General features: G+C 39.0%; 1 protein-coding gene and 1 long non-coding RNA gene across 2 annotated transcripts; one reads left to right on the top strand and one right to left on the bottom strand.

Moving 5' to 3' along the window:
• Positions 1 to 1,773: 1,773 nt before the first annotated feature.
• Positions 1,774 to 14,785, top strand: LOC140940808 (dapdiamide synthesis protein DdaC-like). The gene is made up of 5 exons (XM_073389769.1): positions 1,774 to 1,863; positions 5,605 to 6,174; positions 8,846 to 9,052; positions 10,163 to 10,335; positions 14,464 to 14,785. The coding sequence occupies exons 2-5, from the start codon at positions 5,620 to 5,622 to the stop codon at positions 14,696 to 14,698; spliced, it is 1,170 nt and encodes a 389-aa protein (XP_073245870.1). The 5' UTR covers positions 1,774 to 1,863; positions 5,605 to 5,619; the 3' UTR covers positions 14,699 to 14,785.
• Positions 14,786 to 20,195: 5,410 nt separating this feature from the next.
• On the bottom strand, positions 20,196 to 22,976 carry LOC140941571 (uncharacterized). The gene is made up of 4 exons (XR_012166478.1): positions 22,865 to 22,976; positions 21,261 to 21,367; positions 20,796 to 20,918; positions 20,196 to 20,346 (listed from the first exon to the last, which is right to left on the bottom strand). It is a non-coding gene; the product is annotated as an uncharacterized lncRNA (long non-coding RNA).
• Between the last annotated feature and the right edge of the window lie 2,602 nt (positions 22,977 to 25,578).

Genomic DNA, 25,578 nt, shown 5'->3' with positions numbered 1-25,578 from the left:
AAGGCGCGCTTGTGTTTATCAAAATACAAATCAAAATATCAACATGTTGATCAAAAATTTTCAGAACCCTCAAAACCCATACAACCATGACAACCCTCACAACCCCTACAACCCTCACAAACAACCCGTACAACCCTGACTACCGTCACAATCCCTGGCCAGACTAAAAAGCCTCTCTTATTTCAGGGGCACCCAACGTCAATTTTCGGAAAATATCTGTTCGGAGGACCATTTGAGATCTAGAATTTTCGGAACATTTATTGTTAAATTTCTTGCTTGCCTGCCTCTCGTAGGATTTTCGAACATCTAAAAAGTGGTATAATTGCCCATTTTTAACGGATTTTTGCCCTAAGAAGGTCACCTGGAATTTTCGGGAGCCTTTTTTCTGGCTGAAATTTTCGAAAAGATAGGTTTTGATCCCTATAATTTTCGGATCACTAGACTTTCAGCTAGGAAATCCGAACAGATGAAAAATTTTTAGGGGACAAAAATATGCCTATATCTACCGTTTAAATACTAAAATACGTTTAACCATGCTATTTTTAAGTGGTTTTGAACTATATTCTCGTTGGGTGCCCCTGTTTTTTCCTACAACCCTGAAAACCCTTGCAAAAGTCATTACTGCAACCCAAAATATCGGACATATAGTGGTTTTCGTTTGAGTGTCGTAAAACCAAAACCAAAGTAATTACTCTGGCCAATCACATAGGACACAGACAATACATTGAACCAATCAAAACTCGAAGTAATTACATGTGGCTGACGCAAAGCGCGGGAAAATGCATGCGAGCGCGTCACAATTGGCTTTGGTTTTACTTCTGATTGGATGAAAAGGTGGCGCGAATCTTTTAAGCCAATCGCATCGTGTAGAAAGTGCAAAACCAATTACTTTTCGACAGTCAAATGAAAACCGCTCTATACACATATTATTGGTCCAAGGTTCAGTTTAGTGCCTTTTTTGAGTACCCTGAACAACATTAATGTTTTGCCCTGTATAACCCTTTAAATTCTTCAATGTACGCATCTACACATAATAAATAACAAAGCATTTAAGCAGTAACCAATCACAGAGCCCCTTCCTATAGGTGCGATCTGCCTCTCACCTGGAGTGAGTCTTATTTCCTCAAAGAGAGAGAAAGAATGTCTGGCAAATTTTTTCCAATCAAAGATTTGCGAGCTCGTGCCTTGCAAACTCTCCAAGCAGTTATCCTAGCCATCCCTTACTTGCGGGCGCGAACAAAAGAAACTTCATCATTACCCAACGATTCCATGCGGCCCCTGTTCAAGCAACTCGAGACTTTTTCTGGCATACCGACGGTATATTTCAACTGTAAGTACTTTCCTTAATAAACACGCGAGCAGGGGCCTACTGATGGCGCGAGCTACCAGAGTGTCTCCTCGGGATTTTGCCTCCTAGGCGAAGTCTCTGCGGGGGCAATGAAGAAAGATAAATAGCCTGTTACAGGCGTTCAGATAGTAGAGCGCTGGGGTAAGTGGGGAGCGAGTTAAGTTGTACACCGGGGAAACGGGGGGGGGACAGGGGGGTGAGAGCGAGAGAGTTCTCTCTCCCTTTCCCCCTCTAGTCTCCCCTCGTTTTTTTTCTCTTCGTGAATTTTTTCCCCGCGCTCCACTATCTGAACGCCTGGAACAGGCTAAAAGATAAAGGAAAATCTATTTACATTGGATTACGTTACATACATGAAAAATGTTTAAATAACATCATGTCTGAAAAGAGATTACTTTCAGGACTCTTCTAAAACCAGTTTAACTAGGCTCACATCTTGTATTATTAGGTTAGGAGTTTCGCGACTTTGTTGAGCAACATTTTGATCGCTCCCTTGGACGTATCATCTTTAAACTTGGGTAAGTTACCTTATTCTAAGGCTCTTTTTCCATCGGTGTCGATTATGAAAGGCCAAATGGTCACAAAATTCAAGAACTCTGATTTGATCACAATCAAACAAAATTCATGTCTGACACATGGAAATTAATAAGATTCTGAAGATTCAACAGGCGAAATATCGGGTAAATATAATTCACCATTTTATTTTAATTTGTTTTCTTTATTTATTTTTTTCTATTACTCTTCCTGCCGTAAGGATCAGTTTACTGTTTTAATAATAAAATTTTAAATCGCACTTTCAAAGTCACATATTGATTTCAAGAACGACTTTTTTAATGTCAACATATCCCATTGTTCTTGTTACCGACCATCAGTGCTACCGGGAAATGTATTGAACTCAAAATAGTGGCATTTTACTCAACACTGACGGTGATGAATATGCGGAAATATATGAAAAAGAGTGTTTGAGTCAAGTCTTATCAAGACGACTATGCCAGAGCCAGATCTTTCTTGCTTCCTCCGCCTTTATATTACGGTCGAAAATATCCAGAGTCGAAGTCTTTTAATCGCTCTCTTATTTCTCTCCATCGTCTATTCACCTAAAGTTTTTTGTGGTCAAACTTTCCTAAAAGTAATAACTAAAAACCAAAAACCAGTATTCTGAAAAAGCTTTTAAGTTCACGGTGATCGAGGGGAAGCTTCAATATGCATGTGTTAGCTCATTTTGCAGCTGTGGGCCAAAACAGGAAACAGCCTCATTTGGTGTCTCACAGAATAAAAGCGACTATTTTTGCTTATAATGACTGGTTTTTTGAAATATGAAGTCATTTTACAATATAAGCTTTTTACGCTGCTCGATATTTCCACACAGTCAGCAGTACGCAAAAAGTATATGAACATCTTGAAAGTCAGGAACGATCTGCACAAATTGTGCGTAGAATTAGTACGATTTCTAGCGCCTCATTATCAATTTATCACAACAAATTAATCATTAAAATAAAGTTACAATCATAGTTAATAATAGTAGTTGAACTGATTGGAGTGCAACTGATTTGGTCTGAAACCGGGGTCTGAAATCATCCGCGTGATTTCAAAATCGGACTTGCGCGCGTTGCGAGTTCGATTTGAAATGACAAGTGTTATTTCAGACCAAAATTGCACGACAGGAAGTTAAATTACCACTTTATTACAGCCATTTTTAAATCGCCGAATTCACTCAGTACCAATATTTTATTGATTTAGTAGTCGGTTTGTTGAAAAGCGGAAACAAAAAGGCTTTTAAATCTCATTTTGTATTTGGAACAGAAATGACTCGATATAGGGCAAAAATGGTGCGATATAAAGCAGGAATGACATGATTTAGAACAGATGTGGTTTACCCTGCGAGCCGAGGTTTTTCGCTTGCATGGCTTTTAGCGTTTACGAAGTCGTTCGCGTGGCTTGCCTGTCGCGTTGTTAGTTTTTTTTATGCCCCTTCAGAAGCAAGGCGTAAACAAACTAACCACACGACAGACAAGCCACCCGAACGACTTCGTAAACGCTAAAAGCCATGCAAGAGAAAAACCTCTGCTCGCAGGGGAGATGTGTGTGACAGGGTCACTATTATTGCCTAAATGCCGTAGCGGATGTTAGCTTTCACTGAGCTTCTTGTGGTTTTCTTTTTCGGTAGATTGTTTGAATCATTTAATTGACCTTATCTTTTCAAGTTAGTGGGCTTAACCTAAGGAAATCCTGGCGTTCTGTTTTACTGTGGTTTGGCAAAACACCTCTTAATGTTTTCCTACGTGCCTTGTTTAATAGAGGCACGTTTTAGCCGTATTTCAGTTGAGTTTGGACATCACTGAAGAAACTGCAGCAGTTGTAAAGTTAACAAGAGAACTTGCTTCTAGCAAGTTAAGTACTTGACCTCGTTAATTACTGCAAAATTTTAGTCTTAGTTTAGTCTTTTCTACTGAATTCTATACAATTGTTATTCGTTTTAATTTCGCTATTTCACTGGCAATAAGTAGGAACTAGGCCAGTTTGTTCTGTCATTCATCGAATTTCTCGTTTTGTCTCGTTATCTCCAGGAGGCGTGTGTTTTTCCCTTGGGACCGCATTAATTGGATTAAAGAAGTGCTGTCCAGTGATGGTAAAGATTTTATAATCCCTTGGGATTTGCAGAAACCAGTTTACATAAAAATAAAAGAAAAATATGGGAAATCATAGAACCGGTTTACGTAACTTAACCAGCGAGCCTGGATAATAAAACATCTATTTTAAAACAAAATAGCTAAATTTGTCCAATTACCTTGACCCGGAAAAAGAAACAAGTAGAAAGAAAGAAAAAGGACACTTGTTTAATATTAAATGACCCCGTTAAACCGCTGACCACACTGCTTGTCTCTCAAATCAAAATGACTTCCCAGATACCGCGATCGAAGGTTTCAGATGTCTATCAAGGCTTTCTTTAATGATAAATCACCGTAAATAACATTAAGATTGGGAAAATGTTTGATTAAAGTTAGAATTTATTGTTTACTTTACTTGAATATAACATTTTTGTTTACGAATTATGCGATTTTCCTCAAATTGTGCGATCGGATGCGATTTGAGGTCAATTGAGCGAAATCGCACCCGCCCGTAAATCGCGTAATTATCAGACGGCCTGTTATTCGCGCAGCAATTGGGATTTAAAAATATTATCTTTTTGCTCATTTCATAAGCTTCATGTTTTGTCTTAGTTATTAGGAAGAATTAAAATTACCATTTCAATCCTACACGTCAGGCTAAAAGATGTTGCACTTTATTAATGAACGGTATTAAATGATAGCGATTCAGTAATAAGAAATTTTGTCCTGGGAAGGCAGGCTTATTTATACTCTTCCTGATAATTAAAAAAACTGTTGCAGCTGATTGTTGTTTTAATTAGTATCTTAAGGCCCTTGAAAGAATATCAATTCCTGATTGAGCAGCTGCAGTCCTGTATGAGCCCCTGGCTGTACTGCCAGACAAGAAGTGTGTAGTTTTCAAGTCTAATAATTTTTTTTTACTTGACCTAAACCTTCAAAAAGTTGCAAATTAAAGTTATCGTAAATAGTGAAAAGAGGAAATTAAAATATTTTTACAGTTCAGATTCTCCACATGTCAAACTCGCAGAGTTATTCTGTGTGAAAGTGTTCACTTTATACATTTTATCAGTAATTCTATTACTTTGTATTCTTTTGCTAGGTTTAATCTTTTAGTGGTTCCCGTTTATTTTTATTTTTCTTATTATATTGTTGCTGTATTCCTGATGGATTTGAGTTTCCAATAAATTGCTTTGGAAAATCCTTAAATCCTTCTAGTTCCTGCTAGTTTACCGCCCCGTCCTGTTACATGTGGTTTAGAGCAAAAAAATAGTGTAATTGGTGAATAAATCACACCGCTGAGAGCGATCACCAGTGATTTCAAAATGGATATAATCAAGTCTACAATCGTTTCCCTAGGGGCCACGTCAAAATAGCGCAAAGCATAATGGGATTTGTTGATAGTAAAAAAGTCGTTCTTGAATGTGATTGCCCGTTGACTTGATGACCTTTGATGTGACTGTGAATTGAATGTGATCGAGATGTTAGTGGAATGTGATTGATAATTTTCATAGAATGGAAACTCTCAACGGACACTCTCGTAAGGGGACTGCTCAACTTACGGCCGCCTTAACAAACCCCTGTTTCAACTCCCACAAAAACTCCTGTAAGGGGACATCCGAAATGAAATGCCATTTCTTTTCCTTTCTTTAGTTTGTCAGTGCCACCATGCTGTTAACATCTTTTAGAAGGTTTTTTGTTACCCAAGCTCTTTTTGACACCATGCCAAAACGTTCCTTGATTTCAAAAACAAAGGAAGTGGAACTCGAGATTGAGGGCCTTAAATTTGTGAGGTTAAACCCAGCTGAGACCCAGCCAAAAGTTTCATCTGCATTGGCTGGCAAGCCGTTTCTGCCTGGTTCTACCAGTAGGGGTTTCCCGGAAGTTTTATCGCCGCCAACAGAAACGTTTCCGCACGCCGTCAAAATCAAAGACCCTCATCTCCACCCCTTCAGCAAACTCGTTGACGGTTGCAGAAGATATATTACCGATAATCTTTATCGTTATGGCGCGGTGTTGCTTAGGAACCTTCCTCTGAAAACGTCCAATGACTTTGCAAGCCTGTGTCAAGGGCTGGGTTTCCAGGCTATGAGATATGAAGCTGGCACGGTGGAGAGAAAGAGAGTCGATGACTCTGACACATACACAGCCACTGATGAGCCTCCGGAGGTCGTGATCGATTTTCACAATGAAATGGCCTACAGTCCTTCATATGCAGCAAAGGTAACTTAAAACTTTTCAATTTTTCGCAGAGAATTATAATTATAAAATTGTGCATTAACGTGTTCATTGATTATGCTCCTTTCTGCACGACTTACAAACTCTTTAAGCAGGCTGACACCCTTGAATGTGGGTTGTAATCTTACATGTTTGAATTGGCAGTCTGCGATTAGGCTCACATGTGTGACTTCAGGATATTTTTCGACGGCAGAGTCGCCAGCGGGAGCCGGCAAAGCAGTTGAGACTCAGTTGTCCCTTTAGTAAAAGGTCGCTACACTTAAAACATTTTTTACCTGTTATTGAGAGTGTTTCTATTAGAAAGAAAGAAAATGGCAACCCAGGGTCGAACCAGGACCTCGAACTCGGACCTTTCGTGTCCTAATCTCTGTCCCTTATCAAAACACTACCGCACCGACCCGCCAAAATTCCAAAAAATGATTTAAGTACACAGGGGGTAGCCAGGATTTTTCTAGAGGTACGCACAATTTTCCAAATCCCTCTCCTCTTCAACGTTCCAAACCAGGTGCGTTGATTAATTGTTTTTGACCTACAGAAGAACCTTCAAGTAAACGTGCCCTACTTAGTCTACCGCGAAGACAGGACGAGGTGAAATCACGCTTTATACTATTCACCTTGCAATTGCTATCCGCGGGGCATTTTCCTGCCTATTCTCTAAATATACTGCACCATTCGGTAGCTCACGTCGCTTTCCTTCAAACTGACATTCGCTTGTGGAAAAATACAGTTCATTGTTTTAGAAAATAACATTTCCCAGAACAACAGTTGACCCTAGCCCTTTCCATAACATTTTAGCGTAAATTCAAGTTGGGCTTCAATGTCGTTCTTTCTAAGATTATTTAAAAACGTATTATTTCAGGGGCACCCAACGAGAAGATAGTTCATAGCCACTTAAACATAGCATTGTTAAACGTAATTTAGTATTTAAACGGTAGATATAGGCATATTTTTATCACCGGAAAATTTTTCATCTGTTCGGATTTCCTAGCTGAAAGTCTAGTGATCCGAACATTATAGGGATCAAAACTCACCTTTTCGAAAATTTAAGCCAGAAGAAAGGCTCCCGAAAATTCTAGGTGACCTTTTTAGCGTAAAAATCCGTTAAAAATGGGCCAATTAGACCATTTTTTAGATGTTCGAAAATCCTACTGAGAGGTAGGCAAGCAAGAAATCTTACAACAAATGTTCCGAAAATTCTAGATCTCAAATCGTCTCCCGAACAGATATTTTCCGAAAACTGACGTTGGGTGCCCCCGATTATTTGCCTGTATGTAATTTAATCCACTGAATATATTACATCTATTATGACTAAAGGCTTGGTTACCAATAGTAGCTTAGACCCTTAAAAATAGCAACGACCGACCCGTTTACGATCGAGAGGTAAATAGGGTCCGGTGAAGCATAAGTTAACCTGCTAGCAGGCTAAAATTTTCCTTTCTGTTAGTTCAATAACGACACATCAGTTCAATAAGTACACAACAGATCACTAAAGCAGCTGCCTTTCAAGTTTGAAACAACCAAGAAAGTTGGAAGTTCAGGACTTGTACGGTAAAAATAACTATTTTTAAACATAGATTGATGGTAGTCAACTCAAGCACGTAGGGCCAGCTGTGGTACCACGGTTTGAAACGTGCGGAAAGAGAGTCCAAAAACAAGATTTCATCCACGGATAACTGTATTTTTTTCTGCTTTATTAACGCGCGCGTTTCGGGTTTTATAGTTTTCTCCGGACCAAGTTAGCTTTACACTTTCGGCGCTGACTCTCTTTCCAGGTCTGTTCACTGTGCCCCTGATGAGAATGACAGACCTTCTGAGCGGACTAAATGTTTTAAAATAACATCAGTCTATGTTCCCGTCTATATTAGTGAGCTCACTAGAACTTAATAACAGTGTGACATAGCTATTTATCTATTTAGTTCTCTACCATAGCTAAATGAGTATTTATTTACCACTTACTTAATGCTATGCATTCTTATTAAAAAATAACTAACGTATATGTGGCTATTCTTCCCGCAGCTGCATGTAGTTTACGCTCAATGAACTGATGTGTAGTCATTGAACTACTGGTGTGGTTAGTGATCTGTTGTGTACTTATTGAACTGATGTGTCGTTATTGAACTAACAGAAAGGAAAACTAAAAGGTTGGTTGATGCTAAATCCTCTTTGTCACTATTCTCCCTTGCTTGATTGATGTTAACTCTTATCAACTGGTCAGGTATTTCCAGCGGTGACTTCTTCTGACCCTAGAGGTTTGCAACCACTGCAAAATATCGCCGATTTAGAAGAAGAAATTGCTGCAACGAATATACTGATTTCCTTCAAAGTTCTTTTGAAGAAGAGTGGACGGAGAAGATCGCAATTGTCGCCTCATCATAAGTTAGCGACCCATCAGTCGGTCATTTATCTGATATCAGCACGCAGCGTCCTTTATAATAAAGGAAATAAAATAAACAAAAATTTAAAAAGTGTAGCAGGTACATGTAAGAGGAGACCAATTTATGTTCTCTTTGCGGTAAGCTCAGACACCAACATGGAAGGTGCCACTGTTCATTCATGTTCAACATTAATTAGCCTTTGTACTGCAACCGTTATGTCCTTGAGATCGTTCCAAAGTGTGCGATACATACTCATTACCCGTTGTCTCTGTTCATTGTAGGTTCTGTTCTTTTGTCACCAAGAACCAGGGGAATATTGTGGTGGTGAGACGCCGCTTGTTAAAGGAGCCGACATTCTTTCTCACCTGGATCCGAAAATTGTTCAAACTTTTGATAAGAAGAGGGTCTGCTACGTGCGTTGTGCTCCTTCGAAAGAAACTGGTCTGTACCTTCCATGGCAAGATACATTTATGACAGAAGATCCTAAGGTATACAGTAAAAATCTCACAGGCGTAGTTTTCAGGTCCTTGAACTGAGGGACGATAAACCATATCACCTTTCCCGGGTATAAAGGTGATGTTACAAGGGAGGATTCGCAACGACGATTTTTTGCGCAACGCTGCGTAGCAATGTTGGAGCAATGTTGGAACATTCGAAAAATTGTCGCAACAAGGTTGAAAACATCACCTTAATGAACCCATTTACTCCCAGTTGGCTTGCCAGCTCAGCTGACTAGAGCGCTGCACCGGTTTTGCCGGGGTCGGATCCCGGAAAACCTGAATTTCTTCAGGCTTTATGAAGCGCAACTGCTAAAGTTGCGTATTTCACTTTAATGGTCTTTTCCGTTTTTAAAGATAAGATGAGTTGCTTAAGGAAGGGCGTTGTTGTGAAATTATTATAGTATGCAACTACTGAGGGCGTTTGGAATTAAATCTGGAAATAAGGGATGGTATGCCAACGTAATCATCTACCTCCTTTTGAACTTTAAGAAGTTTTTCTTTTATATTTTTCTGATAAATCTATATTCTCAGCTGGGGAGTTCTGGAGTTTGAAACTTGAAATTCAGGGTAAAATGAAAGTTGTCTAGGTCACAACTTCTGGATCATTATACGTTTCTGGGAAACTGCCCACCTACCCCTCCCCTAAGCCAACATTGAAAAAAGAAAATGAAAGCTGTCTAGGCCACAACTTCTGGATCATAAAACGTTTCTGGAAAACTGCCCACCCTCCCCTCCCCTAAGCCAACATTGAAAAAAGAAAATGAAAGTTGTCTAGGCCACAACTTCTGGATCATTATACATTTCTGGGAAACTGCCCACCCACCCCTCCCCTAAGCCAACATTGAAAAAAGAAAATGAAAGCTGTCTAGGCCACAACTTCTGGATCATTAAACGTTTCTGGAAAACTGCCCACCCACCCCTCCCCTAAGCCAACATTGAAAAAAGAAAATGAAAGTTGTCTAGGCCACAACTTCTGGATCATTAAACGTTTCTGGGAAACTGCCCACCCACCCCTCCCCTAAGCCAACATTGAAAAAAGAAAATGAAAGCCGTCTAGGCCGCAACTTTTTGATGACTGTTCTGCCCTTTTTATTGCAGATTGTAGAGCATTTTCTCACAAAAAATGGTTTCAGTTATAAGTGGGAACCATCCGGGACATTGATTTATTGGAATGTCCTGCCGGCTTTCCAACAACACCCTGAGACTGGGGAAACCATGTGGTTCAACCAGATTCAAGGGCATCATGCTTCGGCCTTAAAAGAAAATCCAAGGTAAGGGGCTATTCACATGATCCCGGAATGACTTTCATTTTGGAACGAGTTCATTCTATATCTATCAGGGCGGATAAAGGTTGGGCGGTGAAACGAGCGTATCCGAGCAAAAAGGTGTGATGCAGTGGACTGGGACTCTGCTTAGAAATGTCGCTTGTTTTCGACTTCGGCCAGGGCTTGCGATGTGGTTTGTCCATTAGACACTGCCGCCTTCACTGAATTATGGCGGCTTGATTTGTTTTCTTGCACTTCTTCCTCGTTCCTTTGTGCTGGTACGCTGTCTCCGAGAGGCAAATGTTGCTATTTTTTGCAAACATCTCTTTCAAAGGGTTTCTCTTATTACTTCTATGACTCTACCACTGAATTATATTTTCGTTCTGCTACTCGCCAATGTCGATGTTATTCCAAAACAAAAACAACTAAGTACTGTCTAAAACACGAAGGAAAATCTCATCCATGTCATCCATGGCAAAACTAAAAGACAGCAGATCGTCTTTCATAACTAGATGACGTGTATTTTATAAATGCGTGCAGCTCGTGCAAGATGAAATTATGCTAATTTAAATCACCATCATCCTTCTTTTTAATTTTGAAAAAAAACATCTCATACGTCTTTCTGTTTCTTCGAAACTTCAAAATTAGTTTTACCTCAGTTTTTACTGTTTACCTTGTTTTGTTTTAGAGAGAAAAACGGAGAAAAAACCTTACAACTGACCTCAATAAATGTTGTTTACATGCGGTTGCCGGATTTGCAACGCATTGCGCGAATCGCCATGGCGCGTTGCACCCAAGAAGCAAAGTTTGAAGAAATATAACGCCACTATATCAATATATATCAATCTAATTTTTTGTTATGTTATACAAAATTTATCCCCCTTTAACATATGTAAAAACTGAGGTTAAGAAGTGTTAAGCTTTTGCAAACGAAACGGCGAAAGACGATTAGGTGATATTTAGTGGAAGGAGGAGGTATTCAACACTTTCAAATTAAACTAAAATTTTGGCATTATACGACCAACAAGTTTGACTTATAGACGTACAGACACAAACATATGAAACTGTTTATTGATATTGTTATGAAACGAATTTATCTATTTAACATTGTAGCCTGAAATTACAGAAAGAAAATAGGATTTCCGGTTTGCAAAAAGGAAAATTTCGCCGGCCTTCAAGCGCACCGGAAGCGCGGAAAGAGCGCTCGTGCCAGTCCTACTCCGCATCACACATTAAATGAAGAGCGGAGCGCTCGTTTCACCGCCCAACCCAGGGCGGATAAAGGTTGGGCGGTGAAACGAGCGCTCCGCTCTTCATTTAATGTGTGATGCGGAGTAGGACTGGCACGAGCGCTCTTTCCGCGCTTCCGGTGCGCTTGAAGGCCGGCGAAATTTTCCTTTTTGCAAACCGGAAATCCTATTTTCTTTCTGTAATTTCAGGCTACAATGTTAAATAGATAAATTCGTTTCATAACAATATCAATAAACGGTTTCATATGCTTGTGTCTGTACGTCTATAAGTCAAACTTGTTGGTCGTATAATGCCAAAATTTGAGTTTAATTTGAAAGTGTTGAATACCTCCTCCTTCCACTAAATATCACCTAATCGTCTTTCGCCGTTTCGTTTGCAAAAGCTTAACACTTCTTAACCTCAATTTTTACATATGTTAAAGGGGGATAAATTTTATATAACATGACAGAAAATTAGATTGATATATATTGATATAGTGGCGTTGCACTTCTACAAACTTTGCTTCTCGGGTAAAACGCGCCATGGCGATTCGCACAATGCGTTGCAAATCCGGCAACCGCATGTAAACAAAATTTATTGAGGTTAGTTGTAAGGTTTTTTCTCAGTTTTTCTCTCTAAAACTAAACAAGGTAAACAGTAAAAACTAAGGGGAAACTAATTTTGAAGTTTTGAACAAACAGAAAGACGTATGAGATGTTTTTTTCAAAATTAAAAAGAAGGATGATGGTGATTGAAATTAGCATAATTTCACCTTGCACGAGCTGCACGCATTTATAAAATACACGTCATCTAGTTATGAAACACGATCTGCTGTCATTTAGTTTTGCCTTCGATGACATGGATGAGATTTTCCTTCTTGTTTAAGACAGTACTTAGTTGTTTTTGTTTTGAAATAACATCGACATTGGCAAGTAGCAGAACGAAAATATAATTCAGTGGTAGAGTCATGGACGTAATAAAAGAAACCCTTTGAAAGAGATGTTTGTCTACTCCAACTAAACTTCCCGCAAAAAATAGCAACATTTGCCTCTCGGAGACGGCGTACCAGCACAAAAGAACGAGGAAGAAGTGCAAGAAAATAAATCAAGCTGCCATAATTCAGTGACAGCGGCAGTATCTAATGTACAAACCACATCGCAACATCGCAAGCCCTGACCGGAGTCAAACACAAGCGACATTTCTAAGCAGAGTCCCAGTCCACTGCATCACACCTTTTTGCTCGGACGCGCTCGTTTCACCGCCCAACCTTTATCCGCCCTGGCCCAACCTTTATCCGCCCTGATATCTATACAAGAGAGCTTCATATATTTCTCTGTATTTGATTACATGATACCGAAAGGACATTTCGTTCCCGTACAAGTCCTTCCGGAACAATTATCGTTCTGGTACGAAATTTCGTTATCATGTATTACTGAAAACGACCTTTGTTCGGGATTAAAACTCGCAAACCGTATAGTCTGGAGCGAGTGGCGCATGCATATCTGATCTGGCGCGAAAACCCACTCGCGTGAACGCCTTAGGTCGAGCCGTTTAGTGTTTGCTGTTAAATTGGCCAATTTTTTAATATTTTTTGTTTCCGGAAGTTTTTGGAGGGTTTTTCGTGAAAAAGTCGTATCTGTACACTGTAAAAAATATCACATGCGAATATAATGACGAAAATAAAGTCGAAAATTTTCGGTTTTCTCCTCAGAAATCTTCAGCCGTCGTGGGACATCTTTGATAGTCTTCGGAAATCTTCGGCAGTATTCGTGAATCTTCTAAACAATCGGGAATTTTCGGAAATGGCCGAAAACTCGTTTGTACACTAAACAAAATAGTATTCACTTTTTGTGGAGCCGTTTTCGTTTCCTTTTGGAAAAAATTTACTGTGACAGTAAATTTTTTACTTTTAATGGTAAAATGCCTAAAATTTAATTGTTTCATGTTACAGAGTCTTTCTATTATCCATGATCCAAATAATTAAGTTTTTAGTGTTATCGAGATACCCCCATTCAGATCCTCCTCAAGTAACACAAGATATGCCGCCAAACACGAACTACAGTCGAAAATCTATATTCGATCACCACTACAAATAACAGCCCTAGTCAAAGTACAAGTCGGATCTTTCCTTAGCCTGCACATGACGGGTAGTTTTATTGGTGTGTTTTTTACCTTTGGTTTTAAAGTAAGAGACAAAGCCCCGCGAAAACTAACAGAGGTCAAACGAGAAAACGATTGGGGAGGTGAGAGAGGGGTAAAGGGAGCCTGTGTTTAGAAAATCCATCGTGGCATAATTCCTCTGATTTAACGCGGCCGTTTAGCTCGCGGGAAAAAAAAACTCAATGTAGACTCAATGTCTAACGTGTCTCTGAAAATACTTTTGTTTTTAAAAGACCTTTAGATTCGAAGGCGAGATTTTACTTACAGTTTTTTCGCGTATTTTCCAAAAATAGATTTCCATCAGAAAAGTTAGCACGGTTATTTTTATTGAAGGAGGTTGAGCCCTCTCCCGATAAAATGATAAAATTTCTAATACTTGTTATCTTGTTTTCGCCACTGCGATATTCTCGTTAAAACTACGGAAAAAATGACGACGGCTACCACGTTTGTCCGCCAAAATGACGCTGGTTTACGCGTGCGCACTAGTAAGTATTGACAAAATCTTGTCCTCGCAGTTGTCTTCGTCTTGAACTTAAAGGTCTCTAAAACTCGTAGTAGAATGACGATTGCTACCTTTTCCCGCCAAAATGACGCTGGTTCACGCTTGCACAGTATTGACAAAATCTCGTCCTCGTTGTTGTCCTCGTCGTAGAATTTAATTAAGGTCTCTATTTGTAGGGTCTTAAAAAAAGGCGTAGAGAAGGCAGAAAGAATTAACAACGACCATTTTCCTTCCATCTTTAGGTTCAAGGACTCGAATCTTCCTTTTGACAAATACCCATACCACACCTACTACGGTGACGGCAGTGAAATTGAGCCTGTTGTCCTTGAAAATATAAGAGCCGTCACTTGGTCATGCGCTGTAGGTTTTCGCTGGAGAACTGGTGACGTTTTAGTGATTGACAATCTTGCTGTACAGCATGCGAGAATGAGCTTCACTGGCCAGCGAAAAATTTTGGCCGTTTTGTCACGAAACTGAGTGCATTACCATCACATAACTTACTAAAAAACTCGGTCATGGCGACTAGGTCATTGATTTTGATAAGCGACAAGCAACTGAGGGGGAAGGAGGAATTTCGTAGAATGAACTTCATCGTGGCTCTAGAGGTGGGGACTCTCAAATGAAAATGACAGAGATGCTTTTACGCTCGCTTAAGGGTAGAAATTCCAAATTTTGATCTCACTTAGAGTGTTCCGGACGGAAAGCCATGATTTCTACTCATTAAGTTTTCCCTAGGGTTGTGCGTCAAAGTGTCTATGGAATAACAAGCAAGCGAATGTCTCCACACTGTGTCAGATCTTAGCTTCCTTTGGGGGTCAAATAAAACCTAAGATATGGCTAGTTTGGTTTCCTTAAGGAGTTTAATTCTTAATTTCCAACCAGTATCCCCGTCTTTTTTGTATGGGAGTCCCCGCGACCCCGCTTTAAAAGAAACCAGTTCTTGAGGAAATTATTGTCTCTTTCAATTTTTAGCCTAACAAGAGGCGGCCATAAAATAAAGTATGAAAACATCGGTATCTATGACCTAAGAATTACACGGCCTGCTGCGAACAAAATGTAGGAGTGGAAGAATACAGATGGCGGAAAGTTGAAGGAAATTGAGCTCTTGGGCTTTAACTTGCTTACTTCGATAAAAAATAATGCTTTGCCGTTTCCACCTTGGCCGATCGTGGCCTAAGGGCTTGTTTGCAGGGAGATGGAATACCTCAGGTAGCTGAGGATACCTCTTAGGTGGGGTGACTGACCCTCCTGTCCGTATAATCTCTCATATGGTCACCATGTTATCACCATGTTAACGTGATCAAATTAAATATGGCCAGGCGGGTTACCCATTTAAGCAGCGGGTTACCTCACCTACCTGGGGTCCCCCACCTATATGTAAACGGGCCCTAAGACATTTATGAATGGTAACAAAAATTGAAAACCCACGCTTTACCTTTACTAATCCGGGACGAAGATAATTTTAAAAAGAACGTTGAATCTGTGGTAATCATTATTAGTGCTAGTAGTGAGACCTTCCTAATACGGGTTAGACTTAAGCGTACACATTGTAGAAGAGTTTTGTACTACAGAGGCATGAATTACGTGGACTATTTGTTGTCTATATTGTATATATGAACTCTCTGATTGTGTCTTTGGCATCACCAGAACTATCCATAATAGAGATGTGCCCACATTAGGGAGGTCAGGCCTGACTGGTCTCCAAATACTTAATTTGAGAACATTGTGATAGGCAAGGTAACAAAGACCTTACTAATTGCTAGAGGTATTACAAATCAGTTACAGAAAAATTATAACAGCTATTACAAACTACGAGAAATATTGGCTCAAAATAAATACACCTTGTCGCATAATAAGGGGCTACACAACTTTGGCACAATCGATGAAATCCAAACTTTATTCTATTGAAAACTTGTTTTTCTAATTGTTTCCCATCTTAGTTTCAAACGGATGGCTTTGTTTCTTTCATATTTGTCCTTGGCTACCTCTTTATTCAATAACATTTAGTTGTAACTAACCTGAGATGATGTTGGTCATCGAAGCTCTTCAAACACCTCCAATTATTTTAGCACACGAGATAGGATAAAAAGGGGATATAAAATAGGGTGCCGTGCTTGCAGGAATGCTATTGGTTCGTTTATAAACAATACATGCCATTGGCCAAGCAGGACTTGAAATAAACTGGAAAGTTAAGCTTTTTGTTTCCATAGCGCGCCTCCGCAATAATTAAGACATCTTCAATTAGCTAACTAAAGGTGAAAAAAAGTGTTTAAAAAAACGTTTTACAATGGGTATAACTTGATTTCCTTAGTTTTTTTGCACATACAGTACATATGTAAAAATGTTAGAGAGACAAATGGCATCCTAGTAACGAAAAAAAGAACATTGGACGGTTTTCTTGCGCTGAGGTGGCTTTTTCCATGAAATTTAGATCTTTTTGCTGCTGGTTAATAATATTAAGTGTTTTGTATGAATAGCTGACGCATTTGGTACACGAAATGAAAACAACCAGCAGAGGTAGTCTGATTGACAGCAAACATTTTTTTCTGGTTTCATTGTGAATATGGGTCTTGTGTTTTAAACCTTATCAACTTCTTCCAATTCTTAAAGGTTTGTTTGTGCCATCAGATATGATCTGTCTAAAAGGAATTCTTGACGAATTTTCCATTGGTATAATTACATATCCTTACTGTCAAAATACTCATCCCGTTTCACCAATTCCTAAAAAGGATGGTTTTTATTGATTGGGATAGATTTCACTTCCTGCCTTAAGGGCCACTTTTTAAAACGAGGGAGTGTTATCCAAGCACGACAGTTACCATGGCATTCCCGCATATCTTCTCATTTTATGCGACGTGTTTACGTTTACAAGGCAGATAGGGTTACCCTGGCGCAAGGATAACCCGCGTAGCATAGCTTCAGGGTCATCCTACCTGCCTCGATAATTTTGCTATTCACATGCAGGAGACAGGGAAGACAGTACACTGCTACCTTACCTGTGTGGTAGTGCAAGTACGTTGTATTTGACTCCCTATAGTGTAATCATATGCGGCTCAAAAGTGGTTGAGAAGGGGTAGTTTTTCATTCTCAATAAATTGCAATAGGCCATTTCTGAGTTCCCTCGGGCCTCTGTATCAAAACGAGGTTAAGTGCTCAGCCTTTGATATGAAAATGATTTTCTATTCTCATGCAAATAAAACTCATTTTCACAACAAAGGTTGGCATCATTTTGAAAGTGAAGGTTTCCGGAACTCGAAAGTGGCCTATTGCTCAGTGGCTGTTCTTGTCTTAAAATACGGGGAGACTCGATCTGCCCAAAAGGGAAACCTTTTTCAGGCTTGAGGTGTATCAAAGTGTAGGAAATTCACGAGTTGAAGTATTAAAAGCAAAGAAATCATTAAAGTCATTTAAAAGAGTATTTAATTAAAATGCTTTGAATCATGCGCTTTATAGCCACAATCCTCGTCACAAATCTTGAAACACTTCTGTGATTTCCCCCCCCCCCCCCAATGTTGGTTTGGGTTTGCAGTCAGTTCAGTGCTCCAAAATACGCTCGGTTCAACATTGGGAAAGAAGAGGGGGCGCATTTGAGTGAGAACAAAGGTGTGGAGAGTGAATGTAAGAAATTTGGAAAAAATTCACGACAAATGGCTTCTGTTTCCACGGTTTCTGACGGGTATTGCAGTTCCGTAGTAATTTATTAAACGTTACACGAAAATGACAAGCGATTTAATTATCATTATTTTAAAAGTAGGCATGTTGAAAGCGGTACCAATTTTCAAAAAATTCAAATTCTTGCAAGTTACCTAAATTTTTACAAAACAGTCGAACAGAAACGAGGGCCGATGTAACAACATAGGCCGTACTGGCATATGAAAATGGCTCCATACAGTTTTTCAGGGTCAATACCTGCCAAGTTTGAGCATAAACTACGTCGCCATAAACAAACATTTGGAAAAATTGCCACCACAGTTCTATTAGATAAAGATGAAAATTTGTTGTTATCAGGGTTGCAATGACATCGCAGTTGTCATAGCAACGAAATGAAGCCATTACCTATTATACTTGCAGCAATATTTCTCCGTGGAAACTGTTCTTCTAAAATCGATCACAGGAGCTTTTTCCTCCAATAGTCGCCTCCATGCTGGGGAAGTTAAAACGGAATCTGTAAGAGTATTATCGAGATATTTTGGGATAAAGTTTTTATCGTTGGAAATGCGGTAAAAAAAAAAAATGGAAAATCTTGATGTTTGGCCGTTATCTGTAGAAAACGATAGTTTCAATCTTTTTAACAACGTGGGTGAAAGATCATGAAGATAGCTCCGGCCAGTTGCTACAAAGAAGGATTTGATTAGTATGTATCATGGCGCTCTTATTAGCGGTTTTGTAAACATTTCAGTCTACTTTAACAAATTAGTGAATAATTTTTAAACCGCTCAATAGATTTTTTAAAAAAAAATTAAGATTCTTCTCGCAATTCAAACTGAGAATTAGTCAGCCACTTCTTCACTTTCAGACCCATTGCTGATGCTATCTGCCATACACTGTTCTACGAGCGGAGATGATCCTAGAAAGTTAGGCGGAAGTTTATTCTAATAAATTCACGAGTGGAAATAGCCCATTGCAGTACAGTACCCGACGATAAAAAAAAAATCAGCATATGATACCCTTCCCTTATAAACCGAAACTCATCACGTGCTTGGCAACAACTTTCTCGTGTGAATGTAACTGGATTATTACGCCCACTTCAGGTTAAAATAGAAAATATTTATCTCTTCAAAATAATAATAATAATAAATATGGAAACATCTTTAAAAGCTAGCTTTGCCCCAATTTTCTCTCGCTGCCCCAAAATTCTGAGTTGCCCAAAATTTGGAGGGGCTGCAGCCCCCCTCCCCCTTCCTGTCCGTACGCCTATGGCGTGTGCAATTTGTGGTCTTTGAAAAAATTTACGAGTGCTTATTTATTCCAAATTGCACGAGAAAAATACTTATTAATAATATTCATGAAAAAGTTGCGATTATATATAGCTTTAAAATCTCTTTGAAAGGGAGTCAACACGCGTAAACTACGTGCAAATTATTCAAATGCCGCAAATATCATCGCAAGTGCAGTCAAAACAACATTTTGCTCGATGTTTTTAAAGTTTGCAAGCCGCAGAAACGGGCTGAACAGTTAATGGAATTGTTCAATGTGTTTGAATTAAAGATTCTCGGTTATTACCTCGAGTTTTCCGCTCTTCCAGAGAATTTCTTCTTCCTTCTCTCATACTTGCCGAGCTTTGTTTGGGCTCTTACCACGGCCAGCCAAGCGAAGCTGTTTCGCTTTGTCCTCTAACACCTCTTTGGACGAACTAAATTCTCGGTCACGTACAATGGACAGGGTGCAGCCTTTGTTCTTTCAGTGTAAATCAAGCGATTCCATCATTACCTTAAGGCTTTTTGGTTCATAATCTTCACCTTTTTATTTCGGCGTAGAAATGCTCGAGCAACTGAGTGTTAAGCTCAAGCGGGTCATAATTTGCTATTTCATCAGTAATTTCCTTATCTACGCACCAATTCTTCCAAACAGAGAGCCAAAAACTAGTGCTTTTCGCAGTGTTTTCGTTTTTAGAGCAGTTTTTCAGCTCCTCTACAGTTGTTTCGGTCGCAAAAGCAAATGTGCTGCAAACGCCAACCATTGCATGTTTTTGCTCGAAACTGGCCCGGAGCGGATCCAAATTTTGCGCCATTTAGATGGCGCATTTGATTGGCTCCCAGTGAGTTCCTTTGTTCATTAGCCAATCAGAATGTCACGTTTGTTACTCTTTTCCGCACTAAATTATCTTTGTTCTGCACTCAATTACTTTTTTTTCTGCACCGTGTTACCTAAAAACTGCATTTCTCCTAGCCAATCACAATCGAGGAATTCTTTCATGTATATTATTAATGTTAATAATTAATGATGACTAAGGTACGACACAGCTTTGGCACAATTGAAACCCAACCTTCATTCAATTTATTGATTACTTCTTTCGTAAAAAATGACAAGTTTAAGAGATACACATCCAAGTTCTTCGAATGTACCAAAGGTCTCATATCGTGTCCTCGATCTTTCTTCGTTCACCGTATTTGCATCACTTCACCCTGCGAATAAAAATACATTATTTCTAAAAAATTCCGCGATTTTGTTCAGTTATTATGACACACTTTTCCTTCACAGCTACAGCCAGCTTTCTCTCTAAAACTGGGTCAGGACCTCAGTTAGTCAGTCAGTCAGCCAATCAATCAATCAATCAATCAATCAATCAATCAATCAATCAATCAATCAATCAATCAATCAATCAATCAATCAATCAACTAATCAATCAATCAATATACAGTCGAAACCTCGATCATCCGGACTTCCTAACCGGACTTTCAGGTCTCCAAGATATTTCCTCCAGACCCGCCGAGTTCGGTGTCCGATGTCCGCACCTCCCTCTTCCTTTCTTACCCATTAAATAAAAAAATTAAAAACTAGCACCAAAAACTGTACCAGAAACTTGTGTATTTTTATCTGTTGACTTATTTCATATCTTCAAAATATAACTTACAAAAGAGTAGGCACAACATGTTCCTCCAGAGCAAGATCCGTTAGTGCCAATGTAAAAAGGTGTATTTGTATAGCACGTCGCCCTACAAAATGACCCCATCGGACACTCGTCGCGCTTTGGAAGCTGAGAAAAATACGGATGTGTGTCACATTTTGTTAAATTCCTTTTTTCCTTTTCTCTTTTTTGGCTTCTAAAAGGGGGGAACTCAGGATGATATTTTCTTAAAAATTATCCGCTACCACTCTACTTAAACTATAAGTAAGATCCTTTGGCTTTCACTAATATTTATTAGAAATTCCATCGGGCATATTATGACTTCAAAACTGAGCTGGAAGTTTACTCGTTTCCTCAAGAGGAACGCAATGAAAGAATAACTCGAGAGTGGTTGGAGAAAAATTAGCCTCCACAAAGGTGACAAACATCATGTTCAAAATCAAAAACAAGGAGAACTGCAGACGCCGTTACCTCACTGTCTATAGCGTCATTGGTCTTCAGCAACTGCGTCAGCTTGTTGGAGGAAGTGCAAGTGATTGACAGCAAAGTAACTAAGGTTACAAACAGCATTTTCATGGCTGAATATCAAAGGAAACAAATAATTGTTATAGCTTTAAGTAAAAGAAGCGAGGCATGTTTATATTTACCAGAATTGTTTTTTTTCCGTTTGGAGGGGTAGAACACTTACTCCTGCTGACTGATTAGTATTTTTGTTCAAAGAGCTAATCTAGCGTTTTATAACAAAAGAATTAGAAGGCAAACCGAAGATTCGGAGAGCATTATCCATGTGATGCGGGATGTGCTAATAACCATTGCACGACTATAAAATGAAAGTTACATATGAAACAAAAAGTTCACGTATGATTCTTTATTTTCACGTGCAATAAACCATGAGTATACCTTGATGATGCTGTCATAGCGGCGACATTGAAACGTTGTGCAAAACCTTTTTTCGCTGATTTTCATGTTATCTAAACATGATTCTAAACCCTCAAATATAATATACATTGTACCAACGGCTCTTGCTAGATAGGCTGAATGACTGTGGTATTGAAAATTATTTTTCTGCAAGATTGCTAATGTCATTCTTGCACGAAATAAAAACAACTTGTAGGGGATTTCACGACTAGCGATATGCATTGTTGGCTTTTGATTTTGAGGCCGCTTTGAACAAGACCGCCCGAGATACATATTTGCCCTTTGAGTTGTTAAAAACTAAGAATCAAGAAGAAATTGTTACTAAAAAATAAGGATACGACTATCCTCTCCTCGGATGAAAAAGATTCAAAATTAAATCCAAGCTGTAAAAGGACAAAGCAGTATATTTTTCGCGACACAAAATTAAACAATACAATGGGAGGTTCGCGGTAATATTACTGTTTTTAACCTTACAGGCCCCTCCAATTTAAAATTAGTTTAGCTTTGCGTTGTTTTTCCAGCTCTTTAAAGCGATGTATTCACAGGGTGCCCGCACAATGTGTTTGTGTAACCGATTGCTATTTTATAGCAAATGTACTGGATATACCGTTTGCTTCACCTATAGCGATTTATTTCTATAATCAATATTAAATAAACGTTGAATTACCGTACCTGTGGTATATTGTCGCCCTTTTGCCTCAAAAGCGGTTTTTTGAGCGATTTTGAAGGATTTTGAGTTTGTCGTTTACTGTTCCTAATAATATTAGGTGAGTAAGCGGCCAACTCAAAATCCTTCAAAATCGCTCAAAAAACCGCTTTTGAGGCAAAAGGATATACCACAGGAAAGGAAATTCAACGTTTATTTAACATTGATTTGTATACATACTTAGCGATATATCGCCATAGGTGAAGCAAACGGTAAATCCAGTACATTTTAATATAAAATAACAATCGGTTACACACACACATTGTGTGGGCTCTCTCTGATGTATTTAACTTTTTTTTATTTCAGCTTAGATAATTGTAAAATCATGACATGCTGAATTAGAATATATGTATAAAAGTCTATTATTGTAACTGTTTACCCATCTTAGGTAACCTGTTTCTTGCCCTCAGTTTCGTTCTACTTTTTTATTCAACATTTAATTGTAACTAACCTGGGTAATGTTGATCATCCAAGCTCCTCAAAGTCCAATAATTTTAGCACACCGAAATAGGATATATAAGATGGTGGTTGCCGTGTACAGGAATGCTATTGGTCAGTTGGTATGATCTGACAGGTATGGTACCCCTGTATGGTAGTTTTTTTCCATTAACTAAAGACAAATTTACCTACACTTGCATTTTAAATTTGTTGTTTCCATAGCCGCGAGAAACTTAAAAACTAGCACGCCTCAAAAAATAAAACATTTTCAATCAGCCACGGGTGAAAAAAAAATAAAAATAAAAATAGATAAAAATAAAGTAAATGAATAAAAATAAAAAAATAAAATAAAAACAAGTTTTACAGTAGGTAACTTTTTTGCACTTATATAATTAAATGAAACGAGATGAAAGTGTAACGAGACAGTTTCCCTGGGATTTCCGAATTTTTCCTCATTTTAATGCCACGTGTTTTCAAAGCAGATGAGGTTACCCTGGTGCGAGGGTAAGCCGCGTAGCTTAGCCATTCGGGATCGGGTTGTTCAAAGCTTGGTTACGAATACACCTGAGGTTTAGTGCGAAATTTGAATTCAGGTATGAGAGCTTAAAAAGCACATTCCGTTCAATTCCTTTTGTTCATAATTTGATCATTGGATGCCTTAAAAATAAGAAAAATTAGCCGAGAAAACGTTTTTGCCGAAAAAAGGAAAAGAAAACCGGATTAAAATATAAACAACTGGTTAACGATAATCGGCCTTCGAAGAACTGAGCCCAGGGTCATCCCACCTGCCTTGTAAATTTAATTCCTTTCATTCTTTTTCTTGGCGTTTGGAGTAACTGGAGTAGGTTTACACACACTCAGGCTGCCCAACCATAGGGTTCAAGTGTTTTGCCTTTAGTTATTAACAATCCTTCGCGGGCCTTACGGATACTGTGCCTGTCTGAATTAATTAGTTGAAGCGGAATGAGTTCTATGTCCTTGATATAATGTTCTGGAAGAGAGAAGTGGTCTGAAACGACGGTAGGATGATTTTGTTTCTCCGATGTATTGCATATTACATTTATTGCACTGCATCATGTAAATGAGATTTGAAGATGAACAGGAGATGTGATATCGGATGTGTTGTTGTTCCTTGGTGGAGAATAAGGTGTAAGACGTGGTTCCTTTTGTAATAAAAGGATACGTCTCACCAGGATGTCACGTAGTTTATTGCAGTGGCGGTAGGATATAAGAGGAGGAGAAGGAAGTGCTTCTTTGCATCGTTGTGAAGACTGAAGAAAGCGCTCTTTTAGAATTCCGTTGTATACATGACACACTACAGTGTACAAAATTTACCCCTCTACAGTTCCAGCTCGTGAAATTTTGAATCTGCGCTGAATTCTTGGACATAAAATTGTCGAAAAATTCAAATTTTGAGATTCCCGAATATGTTTCAACTAAAACACGAGTTCCACGCAAGATATGTAATTATGGTAATTTTGGTTAATAATATTCCACGCTTTATTTTTGTTTAGTGAGCTTTACGCTATGTACACACATACCGGATAGCTTTTCGTGCCGACTCGAAACGTTAAATAGCTTTAGTGTGTACACCTCCACTCTAGAGATCTAAGCGGCGCAGCTTCGCTCCGTCTCAGAAATCGCGCCGCGACAACCGTCCGGCCTTGGCATCTGAACAGAAGCCCTATCTATGGTATTCGTGGCGACGCATTTGAGCCCCTGGGGGGGGGGGGGGGGGGGGTACTTTAGGGATTTCTGGGTGGGGATGTGCCGCTGGGATCCTGGAACCCTTAACCAGTTCTTTAACCTATACCAGAACTAGTTCAGCTGAATTTTGCTACCCTATACTAGAGTAAACTCCCCAAATCACCCCTATCCTAGAGTACCTGATCAGTTTCCTGAAAAATGATACCCTATTCTAGACCCAAACGCTCTGATTTATACACCCTATCCTAGAGTAGACTACTTGAAAACTATACCCTTCACAGCGGCACATTACCTATATAGCCCATATATGGCAGTACTCCTTCGGGTCTAAGCATAGCCTCAATGTTTGCCTGGATTTTTGAAGCAAAAAAAAAAAAACGTACATAGAGTTTTGGTATTATATTTGGTAGAAAATTCTAAAGAGTGTACCTTTGAGTTACTTTTAATTGATTTGAAAATCCCTGAAATAAGGTTTACTACTATTCAGGGCTCGTTTGCTACTTGATTTTGTTCGTAGTCTCCGTGCGATACATGCACGTAAATACTATTATTATACATTGTACTCACTATCTTTCTTCTCATTGGCTAAGAGCCTACAGCTAATTTTGTAAATCAGCGCAACCAACAGATTAGTTAGTTATCTGCTAGCAGATAACTGACTAATCTGTAGGTTGCGCGCGCAATGCATGATTTTCAATAACAATATCAATTCAGGTTCCTAGCGACGGTGTGATTGCCGTTATTTTCTTCAAAACAATGTATAATACTAGTCATAGACTCCATGTGGTTGTCCATGTATTCGCCAGGAACCTTTGAAACGTGGACCACTGTTTCAAGTTTCTCACCTTTGAGATATTTCCCAGTTCACTTTTTCTGATCGTTGTATCAAATAAAATAATCGGGATTTCGCAATAAACTAACCCTACAAGCACATGGACCACTGTTTCAAGTTTCGCTCCTTTGAGATCTTTCTCTGTTCACTTTCTCTGATCCCTTTTTCTTCTCTATTAACTCCTGAAT

This window comes from Porites lutea, chromosome 6 (genome assembly GCF_958299795.1).
Source record: "Porites lutea chromosome 6, jaPorLute2.1, whole genome shotgun sequence".
NCBI lineage: Eukaryota > Metazoa > Cnidaria > Anthozoa > Scleractinia > Poritidae > Porites > Porites lutea.
Note: the sequence above shows the minus strand (reverse complement) of the source record. Positions and strands in the feature narration are given on the sequence as shown.